The sequence below is a fragment of the Opisthorchis viverrini genome (assembly GCF_000715545.1).
Source record: "Opisthorchis viverrini unplaced genomic scaffold opera_v5_410, whole genome shotgun sequence".
Lineage (NCBI taxonomy): Eukaryota > Metazoa > Platyhelminthes > Trematoda > Opisthorchiida > Opisthorchiidae > Opisthorchis > Opisthorchis viverrini.
The window spans coordinates 54,777-81,870 of NW_008752068.1; the positions used below are offsets into that span (position 1 = coordinate 54,777).

At 42.2% G+C, this 27,094-nt stretch overlaps 1 protein-coding gene across 1 annotated transcript in view; it reads right to left on the minus strand.

Moving 5' to 3' along the window:
• The window catches only part of T265_10818 (hypothetical protein), a gene marked incomplete at both ends in the record, with an annotated part of 18,557 nt that extends 2,085 nt beyond the window's left edge, over window positions 1-16,472 (minus strand). Inside the window, 2 exons of the mRNA XM_009177297.1 lie at window positions 11,275-11,432; window positions 16,369-16,472. Of these exons, the coding sequence (XP_009175561.1) occupies window positions 11,275-11,432; window positions 16,369-16,472 (262 nt within the window). The remainder of the gene's footprint in view (window positions 1-11,274; window positions 11,433-16,368) is intronic.
• Window positions 16,473-27,094: the final 10,622 nt, after the last annotated feature.

Consider the following 27,094-nt stretch of genomic DNA (forward strand, 5'->3'; position numbering starts at 1 on the left):
ATGCATATCAGCAAACAAATATTGTTTCCGTCCGAATCGCTAACCCAAGATAAACAGTACTCAAATGTATGGAGGCGTTAAATTATTCTTTTAGTTGCTGTTTTATTTCGGGACCCACCATCCGTCACCTATAGACCCCAAACTAGTTGAAAAGGCCGAGTATTTCTTAACATGCTAAGATGATTGTATTTATAGATCAACGAAAGATTTCCATGCAGTCCCGTACACCATGTTCACCTTTCTTACCTCCTACCCTATTATCATTTCTGAGTCTGCGACTCATGCACCCACACAATAACATGTAGCTCCGTATTTGTCGTTTCATGTAGTATACTTTTCGGATTGCTTCTGTAACACCTTGGAGAAGAATGGCACCGAAAGGAAGTTTAGGTAAATGCTCCGTTTTTGTGCACATTCGACTGTGGAATGTCGTGAACAGAAGATTCATCTCAGTTTCATTTTACCGCGACCCAATGGCCAGTTTAGTAGTGTACAACTCATTTTGTCAACGCGGAGCTAGCCGGAATTATGTAGTAGAGCCCTCTGAGAACCACTCATTGCTCCTTTTTTGAGAAAACGCTTAGAGATTTCAAACTGGTCTTCCGGGGAGGTGTCTCCACCTGTATATAGCATACTTTCTGCAACGGACTCGTGGAGTATTTTGAATCCAGCTACTTCAATACGTTTACGCGAGTGTGCAATGAAACCTCTTCGTTTGGGCTTATCACCTGGGATACACGCGTTCCCGTAATCGAGGTATACTACTAAAACCTGGCAATATGTACACCGATCTACGACTTCTCTTATTTAGGTTATTATGAACTAGTGTTTTTCTATTTAAAAAAGATAATTCGTCACAGATGTTCATTTGACCTGAACGAGAAAGAGGGATTTTTAAGTGTTGAGTTATTCCTCGTTCTGTCCATTTAACTGACTTTATTATCTCCAATCGAGTTTGTAGCTTTGTAATGCTGTTGTATATTTGAGCTAAGGGAGAATCATCCCACTAACCGAACCCTGCTCTCCCAAAATAGAGTAACATGAACTGTTCTAAGGGGTAACTGGCGAATAAATTTGATCTAATAGCACAAAGCTTTCCTGTGGTGCTCTTCTTCCTCGAGGAACAGATCCGCCATTTGCGAGGTCAGTACAAGCTCTTAGTTCGGTTGCTCTCGTAAAGTAGAACTTCAACAGAAGGTTTTTCGTGCTAACAGGATTGTCTCCAGTGCTTTTTCTGTGGATACCTTTTTCCAAAACTGACCACATACTGCAATTTTTCACTTGTATCGAAGTAAGGTAACACACGTAACTAGTTATAACACAAATCTCGGGGCATTTACACGCAGGACCGGTGTTGCCAAAAAACGATAGTTTCCGCTCGACATTAGGTTGCTGCCGATCTTCATATCTAACGAGTCATTTGCATGCTTACTTGTTCCCGCTTACGTGTGAGTCAATCGGTAATTTTACGGTTTGATTCAACTACATCTGCAAACACTTTCGTAATACATTTGCACAACTACGGAAAAGGCTAAGAGTTTGACCGTATTCTTTCGAACAGTGGTAAATTCTCATTATTAGCACCGATTAAAGTAGCTACAAAAAGTTTTTGGGTAATAACTCGTTAAAAAACTACTTACAGTTGTCTCCCTTTTTTCTGTTCATGAACTCCTTTGTGCTGCAGCGCGTCTCAGTTCATCTGAAAAACTGTGCGGATGCAGCTTCACTTGTGATAGTTTGATGTATGAGCTTCAATAAAAGCCCTATTTTGAAAGGGGAATAGAGAGAGGGAGAGAGCGCGGAAGGGACCTGGCGCCAGTCCACAAAGTTCACGGGTTCCTAATAGTTCCGGGAAGACGCTATTCCCGCTAATCACCTGGCTGCGGGTGACAGATCAGCATTTTAATTAACTTTCAGTTGGATGGGGTGTAGCTCATAGTCCACTAGATGCGATCTGGTACCTGTTGATTCTTCAAGCTAAGCTTCTCAGAATAAGACGCATCTGATTTGATGGAATCTTCACCTTGGAGAACAGACCACTTGCTACGCAGGGCTCCTTTAGACCTCACGTTAACTTTTGTAACACCTCTCTACTGTTGGTATATAAGTAGCCTAATCAGTCAAACAATCCCGTCGAGATACGCGGAGGACATCAAGTCACTTTGGATCTGTTCCACCGATAGATTGGTGGCGCAATATTCGTCCCGAATTAAGTGACCCATACTTGAGATCAGCGTCCAGCACTTTAGTGATGCATTTATCTCCTATCAGGTTCTTCCTGCTTGTGCTTTTCCACGAAGGAACAGCTGTGAAGTGTTTCCAATTTTTGAGTGCAAATCAAAATCTACGATACTTATCAAGCACCCAATGTTCCATTCGATCAGTCGCTCTGAGTAACTGTTTCAAAGACCTACCACTCTTTACGTGTTTTTTTGTATCCGAAACTTCTTTGCAGACCTTGCGGTTTAAGTTTTTTCAACGTCCTATGCTTTCTTTTCGCTAATTATTTCCTGAAGGTCAGCAAATTTCTTACATTGAGCTTCTCTGTTCGATGGTGATTCTCTGCATCTTTAAAATATTGGTGTTCCGTGATTCAGTTGATTTGGCTAATTTTTACAGAACATGACCATACCGTTTGTAGCTCGCTTCAGTTGATTGGCTAATTTTTACAGAACATGACCATACCGTTTGTAGCTCGCATTGCATTAACTGTAGGTATTTTTCGACTCAGTAGGATGCTCAATTACTTACACTTGGGCTTAGGGGATTTAAAACAAAGAACATACATCTGCATTATACTTAGCAGGTTATCGGTGTTGATTTTTCACGCTGCCTTCAGATCATCCAGTAGGATGGGTTTCCGCCTACTGATTTTGAACAAGTTCTAGATTAGTAGACCGTCAGCGCAAATTGCTTATTAGAATCAAGTATTACAAAGAATTATACTCACTATTTGGAATCAACTACACAGAACAACAGCCATCCCGTTGTTATACGGTGGTAGAAAAATCAGCCCTTTCCAACAGCATTGTTTATCACAGTCACAGGGTTGTACGAAACATTCAGTGTATTGGGTTAACCATTCTTTAATGCACGATACAACTAATACAGTTTGATCACTGCTGAATGGACCCTCAGCTTTCCAGCGCAAGGCTTGTTCCATCGGCAAAACGATATATCGATGAAAGTTCACAAATATTATTACAATAAATGTGAAAACGAAAAGAAACTAGATCTGTGAGAAAGCATGTTGGAATGGAAACGACGTGGGGCAAGCGCTATTGAAGAAAGTGTGCATTGGATTAAGAAGCTATCCCTAAGGAATCAGCCATGACCACCAGGACTGACTCTGAAGAAGGCTACTTCACAGAGAGTTCGAGAAGCACTCAAATTCTTTCAACAGAGTAACTTATGCTAACATTTTCGCCAGTCCGTGCTTTTAATTTCTCTAGCCATCTCTTTCAGACGCAGTCTCAGCGCATTGTCCCCAAACTTTAAGAGTCCCCTTAAATTAAAAAGCGTCAGGCTTCCGATTTCACTAAACCCACTTCGTGATTTCATTACTTCAGTAAGAGCCCTACTGCGCCTTCTCCCATAGAAAGAGAACAAGTCCAGTTCTCTGAATCTGTCCTCCTAGCAGAGACCTTCAAACTACAGTTTTTTAAACAAAACATGACAAACAAAATGTGTGCTGCTAGTATAAAGTGCGCTATTATTTTACCGCCTTATTCTTTGTCTTTTTGTTTATCCACCAACTGAAACATAACAAGTGAAGAGTTGTCAAACGACGTCTTCCGTATTTATTAGAACCTTGTCACTATTTTTCCTGGATGTTAAGCTCTCTCGGGAATTGCTCATTCTGAAAAGATTTACATTCACCAGAAAGTGAGACTAGCTTTCTATCATGACAGCCTAAGATTAATTTTTCCCATGAAATAACACCAGTCACATTTTAATAAAAACGCAATAAATCATATTTATTGTCCTCAACTATTTATGAGATATATCCTTGGGATGTGTTTGCGTATACAATTACAAGCCGTGATTTACAATACCGGTAGCTTCAGTTCTTAGCTACGTTTACATATGGCCCTTGAAATTTTATCAATCTGATTCGTTAATATAAGGCAATCTACTGTACTGGCATTAGTGTATCGATCTGATGGATGCAGCTTAGTAAACGATAGACTATCAAGTAAAATTCTTACGTTTATTTTTATCAACCTAACCTGATGAATAGATTTAGTTGGAGAAAGTGGCACGCACAAGGAGAAGCTTAATTTGCTGGTAGTGTGAAGAGATTTGACAATTTGAATGGAGATTTTATCCGGCAACTGAAGCCAATCTATGCGGAAGACTTGAAAGCAAATGCAGTGCCTTTTTTAAAAGGTCGTGCAGGAAATCCACTGGTGAACAGGTTACCTGACTGCTCGCTAGTACTCTGTAATTCACGTGGAATGGAAGCATGCTCTAACCTAGCGAGATGCTCCGCAAGTGTCAGACCCACCTGAAATCTAACAGTCCTTCAGCTATTATGACCCTCATACCTGGCACTAAAATGTCTTTTACAGCCAACTACCCCCGACTTCTCACTGACTGCCATTCAAAGAGTCCCTGTTAAGACATAAACCCAGCTATACTCCATACGATTCATTTGCTGTGTATCACATAGTAGGACTGAAAAACTAACACTCTGATTGGCCCTAAAATCATTCATGAGCTGATAGAACAATGAAGGATTTCGGTTAAAGGTGATCTAGAAAGATAAGGAGGAGTAGGAAAAAAACTTTCCGAACACTACGTTCTTGATATAGTCTAGTGCCGTTAAAAATCTCACAAATCTATGCCCACGGCGGATGTGCGCATTACCTCAACCGCGAATATTAATCGGGAAGTCAATTGCGAGTTCTATAATATTTTTTTTCTGGTATTGTGTTCAGCATAGTTGGTATGCCTGAAGGAATTGGAGTTTTATTTAATTTTAAATGAGTAAAACTACCTGACAGTATAATAAAACTAAGGAGCTTAGGTGGTTGGTTGGAATTCCAACCACATTTTAACAAAGGCAACTTCGCTGGACACCTACACTTGTTGAACCACAGTCGGTTTGCGGAGAACTTCATGTGATTCTTGATGCAAGCACATGCTAACTACGCTGATCCGAGATAGAATGTGGTCGGGGGCCTGGTGTAACTCACCAGTCTGCTTCAGCATAATTCCACGACGGTGAAAGTAGCTCTGAAAACGTATTCATCGAAAAATTTCTCTGATATCAATCGGTCCTTTTACTACTAAGTGTGTGTAAGACCATTTGAGAACCTTTGTATGAGGGGCACACAATGGAATAAAGTTGTCTATCCCATAGACAATCCCTGTAATAAAAGTATTGTATAAGAGAGATTTCCTAAACTGTTTGATATGGATGGATGTGGATTAGCGGACTCATCTCATCTGTCACCATACTTCTTTCTGGTGGTCCACTATAGACGCTGATTTCCAATAGTAATGGAAGCACACTAGGTAGAGTAGTAAAGTGCTGGTTTTTGATGCGGACATGGAGGGTGTATGTGGTCGAAAATATTCCGCAAAATCATTCGGTCCGTCAAACTTTGACATTTATCTTATTAGTGCTACTTTTTTAGAGGGATTGGAAATACAATGGTGAATGGCCTCGTAACGATCTGAGTTTGAAACGTGCCGACAAAGGCGAGCAATTTTTTACAGTTGAACCTCAACAAAAGTTGCTGTTCACAACCTTCCCGATAGAAGATGGCCACCTTATGAGCTCATTATGTAAGAGGTGGTTTTCATTTTGCAGTTCGAAAAGTTCAGTCTTTCATCCTTTAAACCGGATCACGTGATCAGCTATTGGCTGGCAAAGATACACCGAAAGAAGCCTCTGGAAAATTGAAGAAGCAATTGCCTTTCTGAGTATACCGCGAGACAAGAGTTATGACGAAAATTAAGAGAGCCCTCACTACTCCCAAAACATTGACCGTGCATACAAAGTTGTATCACACCCTACCAAATCACACAGAGTGAAGTACAAGAGATGGCAATCCGAAGATAAAGCTAAAAAATACACGGTTGATAGATAAAGTATGCTAAACCCCGTGAAACATGAGCTTCAGAATCACACCACTGAAGTTCACTGAGATATTCCATCGCATAGGTATCGCTGGACCTACGGTAGGACAACCAAAAGAATTTTAAAATGACTTGCGACAGGATTGGTTGTATCGTTATAAAACCCTCTCCAGCTAAATCAGTTAGAATCGATCCATCTTGAAAATTATTATAGCAAAGCAGTTTTCGATAGACATTTGTTCTTTGCTGGGTGGCGGAAGGTGTAAATGTGGAAAAATATCATCCTCAATAATCCTCCTTCATTTGGAGCGAGGTTGGTCTGGGTTTGCTCATACAGGGCCAAAAGGGAATGAGACATCCTCTCAGTCCTCGGTTTTACTGACCAGCAAAAGCCTTATGCAAAAATTGGAACATCTGATTTGCAAGTAGAATGAATACGTTTACACTGCAGCCTAACAAAATGCGAAATTTTTCTCAGTTTCTAATAAACAATCGATGAGGAACGTGCGGGACCATGAAATCCAGACATCGAAAACTACATCAAGCATGAATAGAATAAATTAATTTCATGCCTTGCGGCACTTGGTAATTTTGAACGCATGAATGGTGCGAATTTTCAATGGTTTTTCATACGTCCTCACTCCCTTTCTTGCGTGAGTCGTTTACACTAAGTGTATACTGCTGGATACAGGGAACAAACACATAATGGAAGAATAGGTGTTGCGTGTGGTTGCACAGGTTTATAGTTGCAAACAGACACATTACGCTATGCTTCACAACAGACGGTTAGAACTGATATATGCCGCGAGGGACAACAACCAAGCTGAATGACGTTCACACCCCATATTGAGGCTGATTTGCCAGTTAATGGTGAGTAGTATTGAAAATACCGATGAGGCTGCACGTTACATCAGAATGTGCACACTTAAAATAAGGCCGAAAAACGCAAGTAGTGGTTGGGTGTTTAAATACTCTGCTCTATTAGATAGCACGTAGCGACTATAATTGCATGTCAGATACCGTATAACCCGTCTTACCCAATTAACAGAATATCTGACGTGATTGTCTTGTTCGCAACATAATGCGTACAAGCAACATAATGCGTGGGGAGCTACCGTCAACATCAAAATATTTGAATTTAGGAGTCACTTTAATCCTACATTTTCGGCATTACCGCTCACAAATCTTGACACGTCTCTCATCTACTTGTCCATCGCTGGAGCCAACAGAAATGACTAGTTGGGTGGATAGAACGAGAACCACTCTTATGAGCCACTGTCATTTTGCGGATGACGGGGAAAGCGTCCGCTGTTCAACGCCTATGTTATTGTTCATTCCGAATCTTTCTTTCATCCAGTGGCTACTGAACCCCATCGAGGACTTGGAGTCCGTGGGCAGTTATCCACCAATGGGTGTGTTGCAAGGTATCAACGTTAATTCATTTGGCAGAGAACTGGTTCGGTAACCGGAAGTTCGCGCATTTGTGGTCCGTCCAAAAGTATCTGTCTTTTAGTTTGCATTGCATGTAATTGCGTCCCTATTTAGGATTTCCTGAATTCTCGTACCCTGTGCATCAACTTGCTCCCCACAACTAAGATGGCGGGTGGAGAAACACTGTCGGATAGGTCAAGAAACTGCCTTCTCAAAACACTGGTCTATGGATCATCTGAGGTAAGGAGACAACGGCTATTTTGGAAAGGTCGGAGGATGGGTGCTTTGGATGGTCGCAACTAGCTTGGCATGTTAAGAACACAGAACAACCTGGAGGAGATTACAATTGCCACGTTTGTCAGATGACCACTGGGGCAAGTTCATTAGGTATAATTCAGACTACTTTATCCCAGGTATGTGTTATTTTGTTCGGTTGATTGCAAGTCTTTGCAGTCCAGTGTCTTGAAGCTGATTTAGTGAAATCGACTTCGGGCTTCGTTCTCACGATGATTTCTGCTTGATTCAGCCACCTAAAGTAGACATAATTCCAAAGGTTAAAGTTTTGAACATTTTTAGGTAAAATCAAAGTTTTTCTGTTTCCCTTGATCTAATTGCTGAAATAAAGTGGGATGTGAGTTATGCAACAGGTTAGGAACCGAATATTTCTACTTCCATAAATGTGTTAGTAACTTTGAAGTTCCCTGACTTGCTCTGTTTTTTCAAGTTTTTCGCCTACTTCACTTCTACCTAACAGATACGCAGAGTGTGGTGGATTTTCTGAGGAAAATTTTCGATTTCATCTAAGCTTACCTAAAGTTACTTTTCAACCTTGAGAAAACGCGAACATTCATCATCATTAGAATCGCGTCGGACGAATTGGGTCTGGTTGACATTTTCAGTATTTTGTTCCCAGACCGGAAAATACCTTACCTTGGCCTATTTTTGGAATAATTACATCAAATTCGAAACAATTGGTTACTTCGTTCCAGAGTTCAAATCTGCTCCTTTGGTTTGTTTATTATTGCCTTTATTCCAAAGGTCTTGATTACCGGATACCTATCAGCACATTCTATCCATACGTTCCTTTTTTTCTTGTTGCAGCACATAAATAAATACCATCCCCTTCGTGACATGTTACCATAGTGAGGACAGAATGAAAACAGTAATAAAATAATATTTTGTGTGGCACAGGATTGTAACAGTGTTATTATGTGTCGTCGTGGCAAAGTGTACTGATTAAGGTCCAGTCATTGTAATGTTTGTTTTTGGTGACAATTGAACGCAGTTCGAGTTGCTTGGTGCGCTTGTTTACATTCACATTACTACATTGTTCACTTAGGAATCACCGCATTATCACTTAGCTGACGTGTATGCCGGCAAACGTAAACAAGGTTACACTTTCCAATTCTTAGACGTTTTAATGATAGGCTAGTTTCTCAAGTAGAATAGAAGCACATGCTCATAACAACAGTTTTTACTCGTGTTACCTTTATGAGGAAGCGCTTCGACATCACGTATCGACTTGCTGAAGGGAGCATCTCATCACTATTGAATACGATGCAGAACACGAGGAAATGGAATTCTGGATTTGACAAGGGATAGTGCGTGCCGAAGGTAGCTTACCGTGGATACACTCAGCGAACTAGATGCTGTCTTCAAATTCTGTTTCATATAAGGGAGTCATAGGGCATCCCTTCCAAATCGGAGTTGTCCGTGCGACTGTCAAAATGGTCACTCTTGGGGTGTGTATCATTTTGATCAATCCGATTTGCCAGTGATATGTGACTACTAGTTGTCCCTAGAGTAAACCAGTTCGTGATCGGGAGAATTTTGTCCCCTTGTATTTTTAACAATATACTAGTTGTCCCTAGAGTAAATCAGTTCGTGATCGGGAGAATTTTGTCACCTTGTATTTTTAACAATATTCTGTGTATTTGGAACTGCTAGATGGGCGATTCCCTCAAAAGTTAGCACTGGTTGAACAGTTGCTTGGGATGTAACTGTTAACTTTTCCTGTGAAATTTGGATAGTTAAAGGAAAGCAATTGTAGAACGTTCCTCTGATCCTAGGATCAATCTTGTATCGTTTGTCACCCATCGAATCACGTTTCCTCGAACTGTGAGCCTTGACAGCCAGAAATCCACCTAGAAGATCATTATCTACTCTGACGCATGCTGAATCCTGGCAGCGTTGGATACTACTTCTTTCGTAATGGTCGTACCCCGTTAACCAAAAGTCACCCATTGATGACGGGCTTTTTCCGTCTTGTATTCTCCAAGGCTGAACGAATGTACTGTTAGTAACCTACATTGTCCGGAAATAAACTTAACTGTTGGTTTCCCTGCATTTTTGTACGTTTGGTTGTCTTGTCAAAGCGGCAACTTATTCAAACCAGATCCGCGTGACCTATATTAGAAATAAATTTGCAACTATCGTCGTAGTTCGTATGTGTTGCAAATGCACACGTACATGTCAGTTAACCAGAATAAACATCATAGATCTAGCTGTACAATGGCACGCCACCTCAAAACTGTTATTCCGAAATCTCGTCAAACACTTAGGTGCACTCTTGACGGGAAACTGGTGCTGTGATAATCTCCTGAAGCTGCACCGTTGATTGTACCACCAAATACCTACCTACGTCGCTAATGTTACAGAACCACTCTACGCTCCATCATAAGAAGCAAGAGTTCCCTTTAACCGGCCGTCAAATATCTGATGATACTGTTTTTCCACAGTTTATAATGCCAAATTGGTGTTGTGTATTTTCTTCATTTTACGACCGGCGTGCAACCATAGGTGGAAGAAGATAGTCTGTCCCACGCATTTTTTCCGATTACAAACTACAGCTCTTTGCTGATGCTGAGATCTTTTGATCCACATCATTCCTCACAGTTATCAGAGGCTTTGACTCAGTTGACCACTATCTCATGAAGCGCTTCTTTATTTGCATCTTCTCTTTGAAAGACCTTAATATCAGACTATTAAAGGCACCATTGAAAGTTATGAGAAGGCACTAAATAAGCAGGATATTCTTTCTTTTATTAGTCCTCCTGGGAATTTATTCGATGCTAGTCAGAATGCACGTGCACCGGTTAGATGAAATTCACGGACATATATATAAGAATCGGAGGTGAAACTACATGGAGATATAGGCCGTTTCTTGACATTGTCTTATATTGATGTCAATTCTCTGAACCCATGACGCATGTATCTGTCCTCTTTGAAGTTCACCTAACCATTAAACGTATCCTGTGACTAGTACTGTATGAAATTCAAGTGGCCGAGAGGATCGGCCATGAAAAATAAACATGAATACAATCCAACCTCCTCTCTTCTACCTGCGGAATCGGTCACCACGCGATTGCAATCAATCTAGCACATCTATACGGTGATCTGTTCCCTGGTGGAGCGATCAAATCAACAGCCCCTAAATACACCCGTATGCGTATCTCTCACCTTGTGATTCAACGCACACAGTTAGAGTGAATACTCTTGTTTGTGGTCACTTCCATGTCAAGCCGATCATCCAAGCGATTATTCGAGTTGGGTTTATGTCAGATTCCGGTGGCTTCGTCTAATGGGGTGAAACAGATGATAGGCTGTCCCAGATTTCTGCCACTCGTTCCATGTGGCTCTTATTGAGCAGAAAGCAGTACCCTATGTGCTGTACACCATGGGGAAGCATAAAAATGTGCTGTTGACATCGATGGACTCCATTAAGTATCATCATCATCATCATCATCATCATCTCACCATCATCATCAACATTATCGTTATCATCAACATCATCATCATCATAATCCTCATCATCATTATCAACATCACCATCATCATCAACATTATCATCACCATCATCATCATCATTATCATTATTATTATTATTATTATTATTATTATCATCATCATCGTCTCTGACAGCAACAACAGCGGAGTTTTCAGGTCCAGTGCGTATGACCACTTAAAGTTCAGTTTGCCAGTTAGATCTTCACTCTTTGCGCATAGTTCAGCAAGAAAGATAACTCATTCCACGCCAGTGAATGTGACGTTATCAAATCCGCACTTAGCGGTTAGTTCCTACTAGGATAAGTTCACGCAACAAAAGGGATTAAGTCAGCTCCAGATGATCAAATTTATTTTGGGTTAAACGGAACTAGTAATCTGTGCCATTTCTAGATAAAGCAAAGGATGTCTTCAAAGGAATCCACAGTACTTCCACTCAAGTTTCATTTTCCACTATGGAGTATTCTGTTAAGTGGAGCTTACATCAAATCTTCAAATAGTGAAAAGTACAACAGGAATTAGTGTTTTCTGTAGAGGAGAATGTCGGTAGCTCAGGTAGCGTAGATGTTTGTTGTCTTGTTTGTTGAGCTGGACAATTTGATTGCAAACGTTTCATCACCAATCGAGGTGACATCATCAGTGCGTTATTGGGGAGCGTAGTTGTGCGTAGCGGTGGGTTAGTGTTTGTGCGTTGGGTAGTGTTACGTGTGTGTTAATATACGTGCTGATAGCCGGGGATGACCTTTGACCGCGATTAGATGTTCGGTCGGCCGGTTCCATTGGTTGTTCTGCTATCCCGTGTCCTCATTCGCCGATGCCCACGTGGCCTTTGAGCTTGGCATTCTTCGCCGTCGTAGTTTGGTCGATGTTGGAATGACCTTTGTCCTTCCGAGTTCCGGCTTGTGACCCTTATTGATTTGACTCCGAGGAGTTCCTTGTTTGTTTGTGAATCGAATATTCGGTCCTCCTTGAGTGTTCCGGTTGAGCTGTTGGTCTTCTTGCACCGCTATACACAACTACGCTCCCCAGTGAGGCACTGATGATGTCACCTCGACTGATGATGAAACGTTTGCAATCAAATTGCCCAGCTCAGCGAACAAGCCAACGACCAAGAATTAGTGTGGTTTGGTACCCCACTAAGGTCTCAAAACTAGTAACGCCGGGTTTTATCTGAGACAAATGATAGAAGGTCAGACACTACCTTCAGAGGTCTCACAATGTGCAGTGAGTCTTAGCTATGAACGAAACGATCTGCCAAGTATGTAGGTGGTGAGTACATTCAATGGTTTGTCTTAAAATTGCATTTCGGAAGCGAAATCAATTATCTCTGACAGGTCCATATCCCAGCATTTTTGCGGATTACCAGCAATGCGCTTCTCAGAAACCTCCATGAGCTTCGGACCCGTGACCTGTCCTTTATTAACTAGATACTTGACCGTTTGGCCACTAGGGGTTGACCAGCAGTGTGATTACTTTATATTTGAATAGGATATAGCACCCAAGTAATGTAACCATACGATTCACATTATTACAATTCTTGAAATGGGAAATCCTCAGATTTCTCCTCTTCTCAGTAGACTACCTACAGACTTGGGGTAGTGAAGAGAGTTCGAAGGATAGGTTGCGATTTTATCAGGTAACCTATGGAGAAAAACCTGAAAAGTAGTGTGCATATGTTCCACTCTTTTTAATTGTTTGTACTACAATCGAAGTCGATCTATACTCAGAAGCCGAGAAACACTGTGCGGCTGTTTCATTTTCGCTGTGAATCATGAGCAATGCACCTCTCACGAGTCTGAGAGAGTTTCGAACCCGTGACTACTGGGCTCGCAGTTTGAACACTTAGCCATTCGGCCACTAGAGGTGGTTTAACTTGCACTTAGACAAGATGTGGCGCCACCATCCTTCGATCGCGAGATCCGTTTCGTATGGTCACATGTTGACTGGCTTCTTAAGTGATGATTTTTCGGATGGAAGTCTCACTCGTCTTGTGAAATCGTTCTTCCGCTGAGCTACTTACAAATTGTTGGTAGTGTATTGAGATATGATATTTCCATTCGATGCTCTTGGGAAACCCGTGTAATGCGTATATCACGAGCATCTGGAGAGACAGGACGTTTGTGTTGGTCTATTCTGTAGATTGCTAACTGGCCTCTAGATGAGATAAAGTGCCTATCATGAAACCGTGTTTGCCGTGAATGGGTCATTCCATTACTGAATAATTATTAACTGGAACAACAAACAAATGCATTTTCCGTGCTACCATGACTTTGTATAGTTATGAATAAAGGCGAATTTGGATGTCTTCATTACCGTCATAGTACCTGTTTACCTGCTGTGACATTCTAGTGTGGTATGCTCCATCCTAACTGTTCACAAAGTATTTTATTCAATAAATTCTCTTGCCAATATGACATGAGTGCCAACCTTTTGTTTTTAATTCTAATGAGTACACTGTGAGACTTGCTCCTGCTTTTGACACTTTGCATTGTAGTAGTGATTGTCTAACATTTGACGATTCTTCAGGCAAATCAGGCATGAGTACTTCTGCTCGGTAAACCCCAAGTGGGAGGTTAATCGAAATTTTTCTATTGGAATTTCTGACACACCAAGTATTTGCCAAATAGAGTGCCCACTGCTAATAAAGACTGTATATAGGATCTGGTGAAAACGGCACTTTCTGAAGGATCCTTATTTACGGATCCGGGTTTTACGACATCCAAATGGCCCTCAATTTAAGCAGTTAATTTTCTAAGAAATCTGAGGTCTGTCTATTCACAAAAGTGTTCTCTGTTTATTTAATCTGTTCGAAATGTGGCTCTTTCATGGTGGACACTAAATTTGCTGTGATATGGGGGGCCAAAATGTATATTTTTTACGAGTGAAACTCACCGATGTGGGCACTGCAGTCATCGCCTTTTTTCTCCTGAAAGCAGACCTTTGTTTTGTCATTCGACATTTAATCATTCTTTGAGTGGCATTTTCTTAGATTTCTCCATCATGCAAAAGACACTGTACACGGTGTTGAGTGTAAATTCGTCGGTATACCGAGGACGGTGTATGGTCTGACGAAAGCAGCTAAAGAACGAATTGCTTCACTTCATGTTTATGGGTATTGATGACTCGTGTAGTCTGTGCTGTAAAATTCGCGAACCGGCTATTTTTTCACTTTTAAATGGTCTAATAACAATCCAGCTTTATTTGTCGCAAAATTAGAAGCTGCTCAGTAATTGATCTAAAATTGAAATTGTCAGTTGATTCGACAACATGACCAAGTAGGATGTGCCCCTGTAAAAGTTACAGAGTGAGTCAGGCTTGCTCATTCCGGCTGCATATATTTACCGCTGCCATTAGGAGGTCCGTACACAGCTTGCAGTTCAGTAGTAACCATCATTTGCTTATGTTTCCGGTTTAACACCTCTTTTGCGAGAAACTATTGTTTGGATAGTTACCCGAAAATGATGAGTTGAACTGTTTCGAAGTAACCTCTGGAGAAGGGCCTTTCGTTACTGTGAAGAGCCAGGTAATTCATAATATGAAATTTCCACTTAAGTGTGCGTCCAAATTTATAGGCAAATCCTGATTTGATTGTATTTTATTGTCCGTAAGACATACTTTAAGGAGGCTGAACTTTGTAAACTTTTAGGCTGGTCAGCACTCCTCAGACCTGTTGAATACCAAACAGCCAGTCAAACTTTTAGCAATTTTGGAACGTACTCAATTGGTGTCACTTTTGTGCACGATGTATCAGAATATAGATGCAATCGAATTTGGTTAATCCTTGGGTCCGGAAAATGTGAAGCAACACTATACGCGGTTGCGGAATATTGGGTTAGAAAGCTGAATGTGGGTTTTGGACATTAGAGGCTAAATATAACAATTCGGGCGTGTATTAATCTAGATGTACCAGACGCACAGTTGAGAGCATTGCCATTGAAATCACGTCGGTGTGCAATTAGTTTTAGATCCCTACTGTCTCTTTTGACCAGTCAACTCATTGTTCTCCGTCAATAGGCATCACATGAATGAATAAGTGTACAAAAACCAGTTAAACGAATCAACATTCAGTTAGCTAGACATGGTAAATTACAGAGTGGCTAGAGACGGGACTGTGAAAGGCTTGCTAGTCAAACTTCGCTCGGGGCGATCTAGATGATCTTATTAAAGTCTGCAGTTTCCACAAGGGGAAGAAAATTTGGGAAAAGATTATTAGGTGTAACAATAGAGAAAATTGAATCAGCCTTTTGAGTTGTCGCTATAGCTTGAGGTAATACTCTTAATTTTACAACAGTTTGCAGAGTCAAGTCGGCTGTACAGGAAGCGAATTAATTAGTTTGACTTCCACACAATACGGACACACTATCAAAGAATTCACAATGTATTATGATTTGTTGTGCTAGAATGAATCGAGCATAACTCAGTTGTCGTCTATCTTGAATGCATTGTGTTTTTACTAAGCAGCTTCTCTAACAGTGGTACTCCGAGTGATGTCAATCCTTCCCAACCACATCAGTAGACATGAACCACAGCAACGCATCTATCCAGGTTATCTGTAAAGCTTCTGTCAACAACGTAACAGTTGTTCAACTGATTTGGGATATATTTGAATTTCACATTCACAGCACTCTGGTTTGACATGTGTTCTTTCTGTCCCAGAGTAATTATTCTGTTGGCATCAGCTATGATCCAACTGGCATCTATGTAAGAGACAACAGCAATGTACAGCGAGCGAGTTTAGCGCAAATTAACAATCACAGTCACAGTTTGGCATGTAAGACATAGAGCACAGATGCCGAATAAGTGTTCAGGTTTGCAACAACAAGAGAGTCTCCCTTGAATGTCGTTCAAGGTGACTGCAGGGTGGTACTAGGCGGTTGCAAACAATGTCTGAGAGCAGTATTTCCAACGCAAAGCACCCAGATATCCGCAGATTTACACTTGTTACCTCAATCTCCAGTAGATTGGCTCAAGGCTTATTCCGTTGGCAAAAAACACAGAAAGATGGATTCCTACCATTGAAAGGAAGATAGCCTTCGCTGCGGAGTTATTTATTAGAAAATGCCATACCTTGTCACCAGCTTTAGGTCAATCACGGAATCTGTCTGTTCTATGTTTGGGCTGCCCGTGAACGCGTGCTGCACGGACTTGTCGCCTAGGCGTATCGAGTGCATTGACAGTTCGCCAATCTTCAGTCGATATCCGCCTACTGCTCTCACGGCTAATGCGCATAGTCTACATTCAGATTGGTTCCCTCCCCTCCTCAGCGATACCCCTGCTCCTGTATCCATCAAGCACTACTCCTTCTTCCCGTCTATCTCGATAAAAGCCTGTATGGCAGTTCGTGTCAATGCGCTAATCGCAACCCACCCAGGAAAAGAGGAGTACTCTAAAGTTCTATTATTTATAAGTGATCGAGTACGGGTACACTGATTCTTCCAGTGGCCAGGCCTGCCACACATGTAGTACCGGCTCGTACGAGCGCACCTCTGCGATTATGTCTTCATGGCTGCAAGCTGTTCCGCGAGTTGGTTCACCTTGGTCTGCAGTTCGTCCAACGTGGAACCATCCCTGTTTTCCTGCGGCTGCAACACGGCCAGTAGTGCCTCGGCCGATTCCCGTGCGAGGTGTACCAGTTCCTCCACACGCCACTGGCCAGTCGCTGTCGCCAACCGCAACTGGGCACCAGGCGCAGGCTGGGCACCTTCGATGAACTGGTGAGACAGCAACTGGTGGCGTGACACTCCGTCGGGTAGCGCGATCCATGACTGTTGCAGGCCGGCGAAGAACACGGTCGGGCCAGATCCAAATGTTATCCTGGCCCTCTTGAACCGCCTCATAGCCTCCTAGCGGTGGGCCGGTGTGTCGAACTCCGCTGCAAGGACTTCCTTCGCGATGGTCTGGTCCATCTTCCGGGGGCCTTTTCCGGCCACATCCAGGACCGCCTTCTCCCGGTTCCTGAGGTGGGTCTTCAGCGCTGCCAACTTACCCCGTTCGATATCCAGTCAAGCAACCTCCTCGAAGTCCTCCGAACATCTCCATCTTAGGGTTGTGGCCATGAGATCTTCATCCTTATCCTTGTCACGGTACCAAATGAAAGGAAAAAGGCCATCGTTGCAGAGTTATTTATTAGAAAATGCCAACTGAACCGTTACAGACTATTGGACAGGGAAGCAAAACTCTCATATGCATCTTGTTTACAAAAACTGAATATCCATCCTCTCTTTGAACGCGTCTTCCTGAACTTTTCTGGATATTCATTGACTGTTGCTCAAATCCAAGCGAATGCTACAGAGGGACTCCACAAACTCCATAATAGATCTTACTTCTCAAGAGACGCAAAGAGGATTTACGAGAAAACACACTGCTCGCATGCCCATCCCATCAGTAGTATCACCGTTACACCATGACCAATGAGGAATACGGGAAAAGTGAAAAGGGACATACCTGTGAAAAGAATAATTTAACGGGGAAATGGTCCGGAATATCACTGCTTATTTGTATGACAGAAGTGAAGAACTATCTTCCAGAAATCAGTCATCATCATCACAAATGACACAAAGAAACGGTATTCCAGTAGAATTCCAAGACATGTTTGACCTCCACCTTAGATACTGAGACTATTACTTTCAGTTCTGGTTGCTGGTAGCTCTAGAGACGAATGAGCCGTGTTGTTCGTTTCCTTTCTCTCATTCTCATTCTATTGTCCATAACCACTGAGAATCCCCTTAGTTAAGTTTTCAGTGTCAGTACAGCCGTACTTTATTTTTAACTCTTCCATGAATTTACCGGTCAATCTTCTTTGTAATGAGAACAGGTTCAGTTGGGCCTGGTAGGTTGGCATGAGCATCTGAGTTCTTTGCAAGATAAATAAACGCTTCAGCTGGTGCATTCCTCAGTTAGCTCATCCAGCACTGAGTAAAGTCGACTGGCTAAAATCCACAGTTTTCTGACGGATTTATTTGCACAGGGTGAATGAATGATAGACTCAATTAGGGAGCACTGCGGAGCTGAGGCACCGGCCCTTATAAGGTGTTGATATTTGAATTTATTCGGTGGGAGCTTCAAAGCAACAGTTCAGAAGTACAATTTGTTGAGGTTGTGCCATTTCTCCATGTCTGGAGTTTCACGTCATGGGCATACATACAGAAAGTATCATCAGGACCTTTCATTGGGCCATTTGCGTAGAGTAGTACTTTCCTTGCAGTCTAACTAAACCCTACTCGTTTTTTGACATGCATCCTGGGCTGCTTTGTAGATTGCCCCATCGGTGGCATCTATTACAGTAACGTCAACCAGGAAATAGCAGAGCATGAAATCAGTGCCTTGATGGGACTACAATAACACTCATTGTGATGGTCATAGCTACCAACGATAGAGCAATATATGGCGCGTGTCTGGTCTAGTCATTCATAAGATGAAACCAAGGGTGACGGATGTCAAGCTGGGTATCTCCCTCGTTCACCCTCAGGTGAAACCCGGAGTTGCCTCGAAGGTAGGCTGCCCCCACCGAGTTCACGAGTACCCAATTTCGATAAACACAGGAATAAACTAATGCATACCTCTGTTACCATACTTCGGATTTCTTTAACGTTGTGCTTAAGCGCCTTCGACCCAGCATGTTTTGAACAACCGATAAATTGCTAGTCCACGTTTTTTGTGGAGAAGGTAATGTCTTACATATGGCCGAGGTCTCTGTACATTTACAACTGGAGGGTTCTCATCTGAAGGGGTTGCAAGATTACCTCATGCAAGGTGGATGGTGAAGCACCAAGTAAACTTGAAAGAACTGTTTAACGACCACCGGGTAATTTTGGCTTTTAAAACACGTACACCTAGAATGGCTGCATCAGCCATGGCACCTGATGTTGAATGCCTAGATGAACATCCAGACAATCGTTCACTCCCGTCTTTCCACCGGGTTTGAGCATTATGACCAACGTAAAAGTCAGCGGATCTTCGAATGAACATCATCAGTTCTTGATGGTCGATCCTGTATTACTCCAGGTTGTGAACTTTGAACTCAAGCGAGGTCTAGTGTAGACTGAGAAGTTTAGTGAAAGATTCAATACCTGGTGTAGTCGCTGACACCCGCGCAGTCACTTGTATGTTATGCGACCTAGCCTCTGGATCGATGGTGGAGGTTCGATGGGTCCTAGCTGTACATTTGCCCTGTACCTGTCTTTCACTGAACCGACGACTTCAGGTATTCGTATAGGCTTATATCAGCTTAAATAATTTGTATGGTTTCCCGTCTTGGAATGCCATTGGTTTGCTGGACTAGCTGAGATTCCGGCAAAGAACAGAGGCCAAGCAGCTTTTGCAAAGTCATCCAAAGTGTACTATAACTGGCGATTTCAGTCACAGATAAAATGTCCTACACCTGTTGGAACACTGCAACACCCGCCTTCCTCGCACCAGACTCGTGTTCAAAGTCAATCCATGGGAATCGTTTTTTTTTACCTGGAGTGGCCTAGTTCAGGATACAAGTTTACTTTACGGGTGTTCAAAGCAATCCATGGGAATCGTTTTTTTTTACCTGGAGTGGCCTAGTTCAGGATACAAGTTTACTTTACGGCTGTCGTTGCTAAGGCTGCTGTTTAACCTCGGGTTATCCAGTGCCCTCACATTGGTAATGGAGTAAGGGACGCATGTTTCGGAAGATCTGGATGAGACGGGGAAGCTGGCGGTGATGAGGGGGTGACAAAAGTGTATAAAAAAACTTTGAAGTTCAGCATAACCGCTTAAATGTGAAAAAGTCGTAGTGCTGCCAGTAGCTTGATCTGCACTTCATCTATGTTTGTCGACAGGATCTCAAAGGTAACTCATCGAAAACCTGACACCGAGAAGCGAAAAAAATTGCGGCAGTATGATACACCATAATCAAAGGAACTTTTTAAAGTTTCCTAACTTCGTTTTCTTCTTCCTCAACAGAAATGTGATTAGGCCTATATGTTGTCCAAGTGAGAGCCAGTCACACTGCTGTGCAGCTGCTTGTGACCAAAAGGCTATGTTCGATCAGTGACCGGAAGGTCGCGGGTTCGAAAATCTGAGTTCCCTGAGAGTCGCATTACTGATGGTTCCCAATTGGGATGAAATAGCTGTGCAGTGCCTCTCGTATTTTCAGCGTAGATAAGTTTCAGTGACACAGCGAGATCTAAACTGTAAGTTACCCGCACACTAACATCAAAACTGTTCCAGGATAGAAGGGATGTTCAAATGAGGGCACTGTGAACGCAACCATTTCAGAATTTCACAATAAACAAGTTTTTGTGTATTATTAGGTGCGTTGGGTCTAAGAAAGTTGGCTGATTTGTTTTCTGTTCTTCATTTCGAGCAATCACGTCCATGATGGACGTGAGCACCGAGAGCTACAGTGCTTACCACTGATTCTTCAATACTGTCTAGGTCTTTTGAAAGTAAGCATTTTTTCTTCATTTGCTTACTTTATGTTTATTGATTTTTGTTGTCTTCTAAAGCCCACTTGCCGTTGCGTGACTTTCGGTAACCTGTTTCATCTCAAGGTCAAACAAGTGAATTTAACATTTTCACTCTAAGTCTTATAAAAGAAAAAGAAGCTATTGATGCTCAGAATTACCAGATCAGGTCAAAGCCATTACTAGCCCTAGTGGAAACTAGTTTTGAGGTTTTGAACTGCTTTCCATTTAATTTCGAATGTGGTATTTCATTGCTTTGACAACAATGGCAATTAAACCGTGGTCATGACATCCAACTTAGAGATTACTTCCTCAGGAAATATTTGCACATAGATGCATGTGCGCTTAGCGGTTTCTCTTGAGGAAACGCATCCACCTTTTGGGAATCTCTTCACTTGTTTCTAGGCTATCTTCGACCGCTTGTGGAAAACGAAAGAAATTCAGATTGGGGATTCAACCCACTCGCTACTTTCAAACAGCATTTAACATCCACAGGATTTATGTTTGGATTTATGGAAAGTATTTCGCACAGGGTAGAGGAAAAAGTTTTCTTTTTCGAAATTTTCATGAACAGGTTAGTGTGTCTATATGTCCACATGACAGCAAGGTGTGCAACAAAAAGTCACGGCATTTCGGTTAGAAATCAGACTGAAACGAAATGAACGGCAGTGAAAAACGTTCAGATACAGAAACGTGCACCGCGGACCAATTAAATTTCATTTTGAACGACAACTGAATTTGAAATTTCACATAAAACGGTTGACACACCGTGCGCACTACGGAGTTGTGTTTTTCGGTGCGTCGACGGGGGGTGAGAGAATGTGGAAGACGGTTTGAATTTTAGCGTTTTGGGGAAAGCATTTTTCCCAATTCCTCCAACGTTTTCAGAACCTCGCTTGGAATTTGCGGTAACCGATTTGTTTTGGACCAGCGTTTGTTAGTGTTTTCATCACACACATTCCCCTCATGGTCAGCCTTTTCATAGCTAATCATCTGGAAATCGGTGATCTACTTGTTTCCGTAAGACTGAAAAATTGAACTTTAATTGTTTCGTTACCAGTACGAAAATCTGCGATCACCTGGTTTGGTCTTTTTAAGTCCGTAAGCAGCTGTCAAGCTGCCTTGCCTCTCACTCTGGCTGCAGTTACAACGATCTGGAATCAGAGTGTTATCAACACCTCACCAACCGGATTTGTGTCCACTGTGATCCGCATCAGATGAAAACATAACCTTTTATAACCCAGGCTTATTCAGATGGATCTTGGAAAGGACATCTTAAATTGATGTTGATTTCGCATTGCGGCTTAGCTCAGTTTCGGTTAGTAAAGTAAGATAACAATTTCTGTACTTATGTAGCTGTTCCAAGACTGGTTTCCCGTCCGTCCGTGCTATTAACAAGTCATTAAGTAGCGGCTCATCATACTAATGTTTGTTCCGTTGAACAGGCTTGCTTCATCTAAATCCGCAAGCGTTTCGCTGTGCGCCGGCAATCTGCTCTTCGTTGTAATAAGAACTACTGTTAGTTGGTTTCATTTCTACTCGGTACACAAGAAACAAGATTTGACAATTGTCACTTGATCGACTCAAGCGAGTTTTGTTCGTTTCAGTACTACTCATAAAGTCGACAAAATTGTGGATAAACCATCCCCGGTTTTGGTCTACCTAGAGCCCACCAGGGGAGCTTTTCTCCTATTTCCTCATTAACTCTAGCTGAAAAATGAAAGCTAAATTGCAATGAAGGCTGGTGTTGTGGCGAAACTCGGCTGAAACTCACGTGAGCTGCTCGGTTTCAATATTCTTCGTCTGCACAAAGACCGTCTCATTTTAAATCCATAACGATATTTAGGATACTGGGGCCTTTTAGGTAGTACTCAGAATTTCTGTGGATACGTCAGACATCTTATTACTGATTTCATCTTTCTTGAAGCTCACTAGGTTGGCCTGGTTTCCGAATCTCCACCGAACTTATTTTCCACTAGAATTTGGAACAATATAACAAATAGGATATTCAGTTGATTTCCAGCCTAATATCCAGGCAATTCCAGCTTAAGTTGCAAATGAATTTCTTTCAGGATCTTGTTAAACCTAAGCAAAAATCATGTTCAGGTTTCGGTCTATGCTCGATATTCCGAATCTTGAATTTTTTCTCATGGTTTGCGGCACTAGTCAAAAGAATAATCGGAATACCTGACAAGCCGCTGACAACTTCGGCCCTTTTTGGATCTGCTCAGCCCTAAAATTCGTACCAATGATCATCCGAGTTGGAGGTAATTTCTTAAACAGACTGAATAAATCGCTCATCTGAGAACTTACCTCAGTGTATGCTGGATCACTGATTGGTAGACCGCTGCTGACTGCAATTTCATACACGCATGAATCACAAGTGCTTCTTCAGTGTGCAATGAGTAGGGTCAAGATGAACTGCAATACCACAAACACCATTTTCCCTGCTTGATGCAAGATACCTTATCGCTTCGGGCTTAGAACACAAAATAGGCGCTTGATTAGGTGCCTGCTCAAAAGAATCGCGTAAATGAGCGCAAAATTCACGAACCGAAGCGCCCTGCTGCAGTCGGAAATATGCGGAAGCCATTTCAACTGGCTCTAAGGAACAGCAGCCGGGATGATATCCATCAGTCATTTATGTATCAGCAATACTAGAAATCTGGTGCTCTAAGGGATCCAGCGTACAGAGGGCTGGTGTAACATTTTCACCATGATTTTTCTTGCCCAGCTTCCTCTTCATCTTCTTCTTCGAGCAGTGGTATGTGCATTTAAATCTCATCAGTATACGACAGATAAACCTTTTCCGTAGGAAATTCCACATGGCGAGGCCAGCTGAAAGCTACATAGCCAAACAGAATGCTGTAGGATCTTTTTCAGTGCTTGGCTAAGGCCACTGCATCTTACTTGAACGTACCGGGTAACGTTACTGTACATCGCACTGAACGTATCTCTTAGCCGGACTGCCTGGCCACTTTTTTATTTTACGCTGAGCTTTTGTCAGCAGGAGTTCAGAGGACACACTGAGTCAACCAAACTGATAACATTTCACTTCGACATGATGCACAGCTTTGCTCATTTTGGTACAGCTCCAAGGTATAAGCATGTTGTCAGTCTAATCGTTAGTTTGTCCGCTGAAATGAACAATCTAACTGCAAACTTTTGATTACCGAAGATTTGACGACATCAGCACGCTGCTAAGGGGCGAAGCGGAGTTTAGTACTGGGTCAGTGGTTGGGCCACTACGCTACCACTCCGCCCCGTGACAACGCACTGATGATGTCACATTGATTGATTCGCATTTACGTTCCCCGGCTCAGTGAACAAAACCAACGACCATCTACGCAGCCTGAACTACTAACACTCTTCTCAACACAAAATGTTATCTCACCTTTCACTTTATCCTAACCCCTTTACTTTGTCTCCCGTTCCCCTTAGATCTTTATTTTTTGTACTTATTACACATAAGTAGTTATGGTTGTCACCAAGTCAGCACGGACTGAAAGCTCTCTGACTGTTCTATCAATTCGTGTCTACTCTCACCTCTTACTAACTACTTCCACCTGATTGCCCGTAATTTTTCACATATCTAATTGTTGACCCTCGACCTTCACACGTCATGTTTTTACCGCCGATCGCTTCTGCCCATACAGTGTTCGTTTGTGTGTTCTTCAAAAGCTTATCCGACTGATAGCGTGTTTGCATCTTTTGTCTCTATTCCTTCTTGTCTCATTCTTGTTTACTGGTTAGTCACGTGCCCACTTTTGGTGCGACACTTGGTCATGCCTGCTTCTGCAGGAACTGCGTCGATCCGCGAGTGTTGGATTGTCTGGCCTTGTCTCTTGTTGATGAGTCGCTTCTATTCCCCGAAGGCCCAAAAATTAAAATTTCTCGTCTGCAAGTGTACGTTATCAAATCTAATAATATCGCATCAAACAAGAGTTCTGTTAGTACCGTCTGTAATGGATGTCGCTCAGTGTCCAGCTGGCCGTTCGTTGAAAATGCTCAGCTTGAATCTTTTTTCAGCCCCCTGTCGTATGGATGAAAACCCGATGATAATACTTATCGGTTTGCCGGCATTAGTTGGGGTAAACTGTTGTGGCGAATTCTATAGCTTTTCGTCCCTTGCATACCGACTGGTATGGTGTTATTAACGTGTGTAACAGTGCAAAGAAAATAGCCTCATAAAGGAGACTACTCACGAGGTTGCTGGAAATTCCTCGACAACCCACGACCGGTTTCGACCTTCTGTGGGTTAATCAGGTAGGTTCAGTCCCTGAGTTTTCGTAAACCTTATAGTCTACTTGAACCAAAATTGAAAAAATGTAAACTCATTTGCACATCAACTAGGTTTTCATGGCTGGTTCAGCTGAATCTCTCGTTTATGAAATTCTTCAACTAAATATGCTGCACAAAAACCGCCTCATGCGAGTAGTTTCCTTTATGGAAATATACTGTAATAACTCGAATATCGTACCAACTTTGCGCAGCACATTCAGTGGAATAACATCATAACCGAGGGATTCAATTTAGTCCCCCGTGAAAACCCAGTTGATATGCACCTGTGTGTATTTTCGAAAATAGCCGTAGTTCGTGCCAGTCTGTGGATACTGGAACAAGCACAGAGTAAATCCTAGTTAAAAGAGCATTTGGCGAGCCTGTTTTCGTCATTTCAACCAGCTGTTCCAGAAAAGGTTGATATTTTGGAGGTTGGCGAGGGGGTTCCAATTATGGAATGAGCAAAGCATTTTCCACTGAATCAATTCTGTTGGTGCCGATCGAGTCTCCGCAAACCGAATTTGATAGATAGATCAGATCCTATCATCTGGGGTCATGATTCCTCAAGGGCGGGATTCGGCACTGTCCAACAGCAACCCAGTGGAGTGTCAGAAGTTCACCATCCGGTGTGAGATTTGCACCTTTAATAGCCTAATTAGTAATTTTCGATTGTTTCTTCACCTATAAGAGATCATCATGAGCAAGTACGTGATTGCAGGCACAAGTGCGTATGTCCAAATGTTCAGACATGCTAGCTGAAACTTGAGGTGGGCAGGGACATAGGTAGTGCACTCACAATGTTACATATTCGCTTTCCTTTCCATGCGCTGCTTTCCAGACGCGCGGAGCATTGCGGTGAAGCAATTCGTTAGACATGTGTAGAAGCAATGGGTTTCGTGGAAACTTGGATGATTTGAAAAGTTATTCATACTCTTGTCAAAACTGCGGGTGCATAGGTACTACGTTGTAATTTGGGCATATTGATTCGACCCCCAACTGTCAGTGGCATGCGTTTCAATCTTATTGCATGTCTGGAGTATGTCTATGATCAGTGAAAAGCAATGGATGAAGGGGGTGAAGAGAATCAACGAAACCGCAACTGGTGCCACCAGCGCTAGTCCCAGTTCGAATCGCCATTCTTTGACAGTCAAATGTGAACATGTTGCATTTAGACAGGTCCTCCGTTCGACAATTGATATCGATGTGCGTATGTGTGCGTATGCAAGTGTTTAGAAAAGCAAAAACCACCGTAGATAACACAATTCGGGCTAGGTAGGCACTAACGATTCACCGTCTGGTAGGAGTTGTCTGACGACTGTCAAGCTACCGCAGGCTGGCAAATTTGTGCACACTGTATGGGAATACGTTCCGATTGTGCTTGACTGTCTTTCAGTGTAAATAGGGTGTCAGTTTGGTAGGAGATGGTACATGAACTGTGAGATACCAGTTTATTCGGTCATTCATTCTTTAGTTTACACCTCAATACTGTCAAAGCTGAATTGGATTCAGCAGTAACTCGGACTTGAAAATGTGCACTTGTCTAGTGGCGTGTGTAACTAATCAACTGATCACATACGCACACAACCGTATCCAAACAAAATGATTGGTGGTCATTGATTTTTCGAGTTTTTATTATGAATGGGTTGGATTACAAAAAAGATTTGACAGTAGAATTTTATTGACCTTGTACATTTCTATTCCCGCTTACACTATAACCAAGTTTACGTGCGTGCGAACCGTATAAAGCCATCTTGTTTTCTAAGTATAATGCTTTCTTTTTGACAATTTGAAATTCGTGAATTTGAAATTAGGATACAGTAGTCCTTGCACTCAAGTGAAATGCATTTTTATTGGTCTTGGCGATATTTACATTACTGGAACACTTTGGTCTCTACATTTGCGTACCTTTAGCAGCGACAGCCATTTCCAGGTAACAACAGCCTTTTACACTAAATCGTTTAGTGCTCATAAAAGACTATTTCCCCACGCTTCACGTACGCAGTTCACAGAAAAACAAGTCAGTAATGTAGTCGAGGAAATAAAGTTGGGCTGTGGTGGCTCATTTCACACGCTACGTG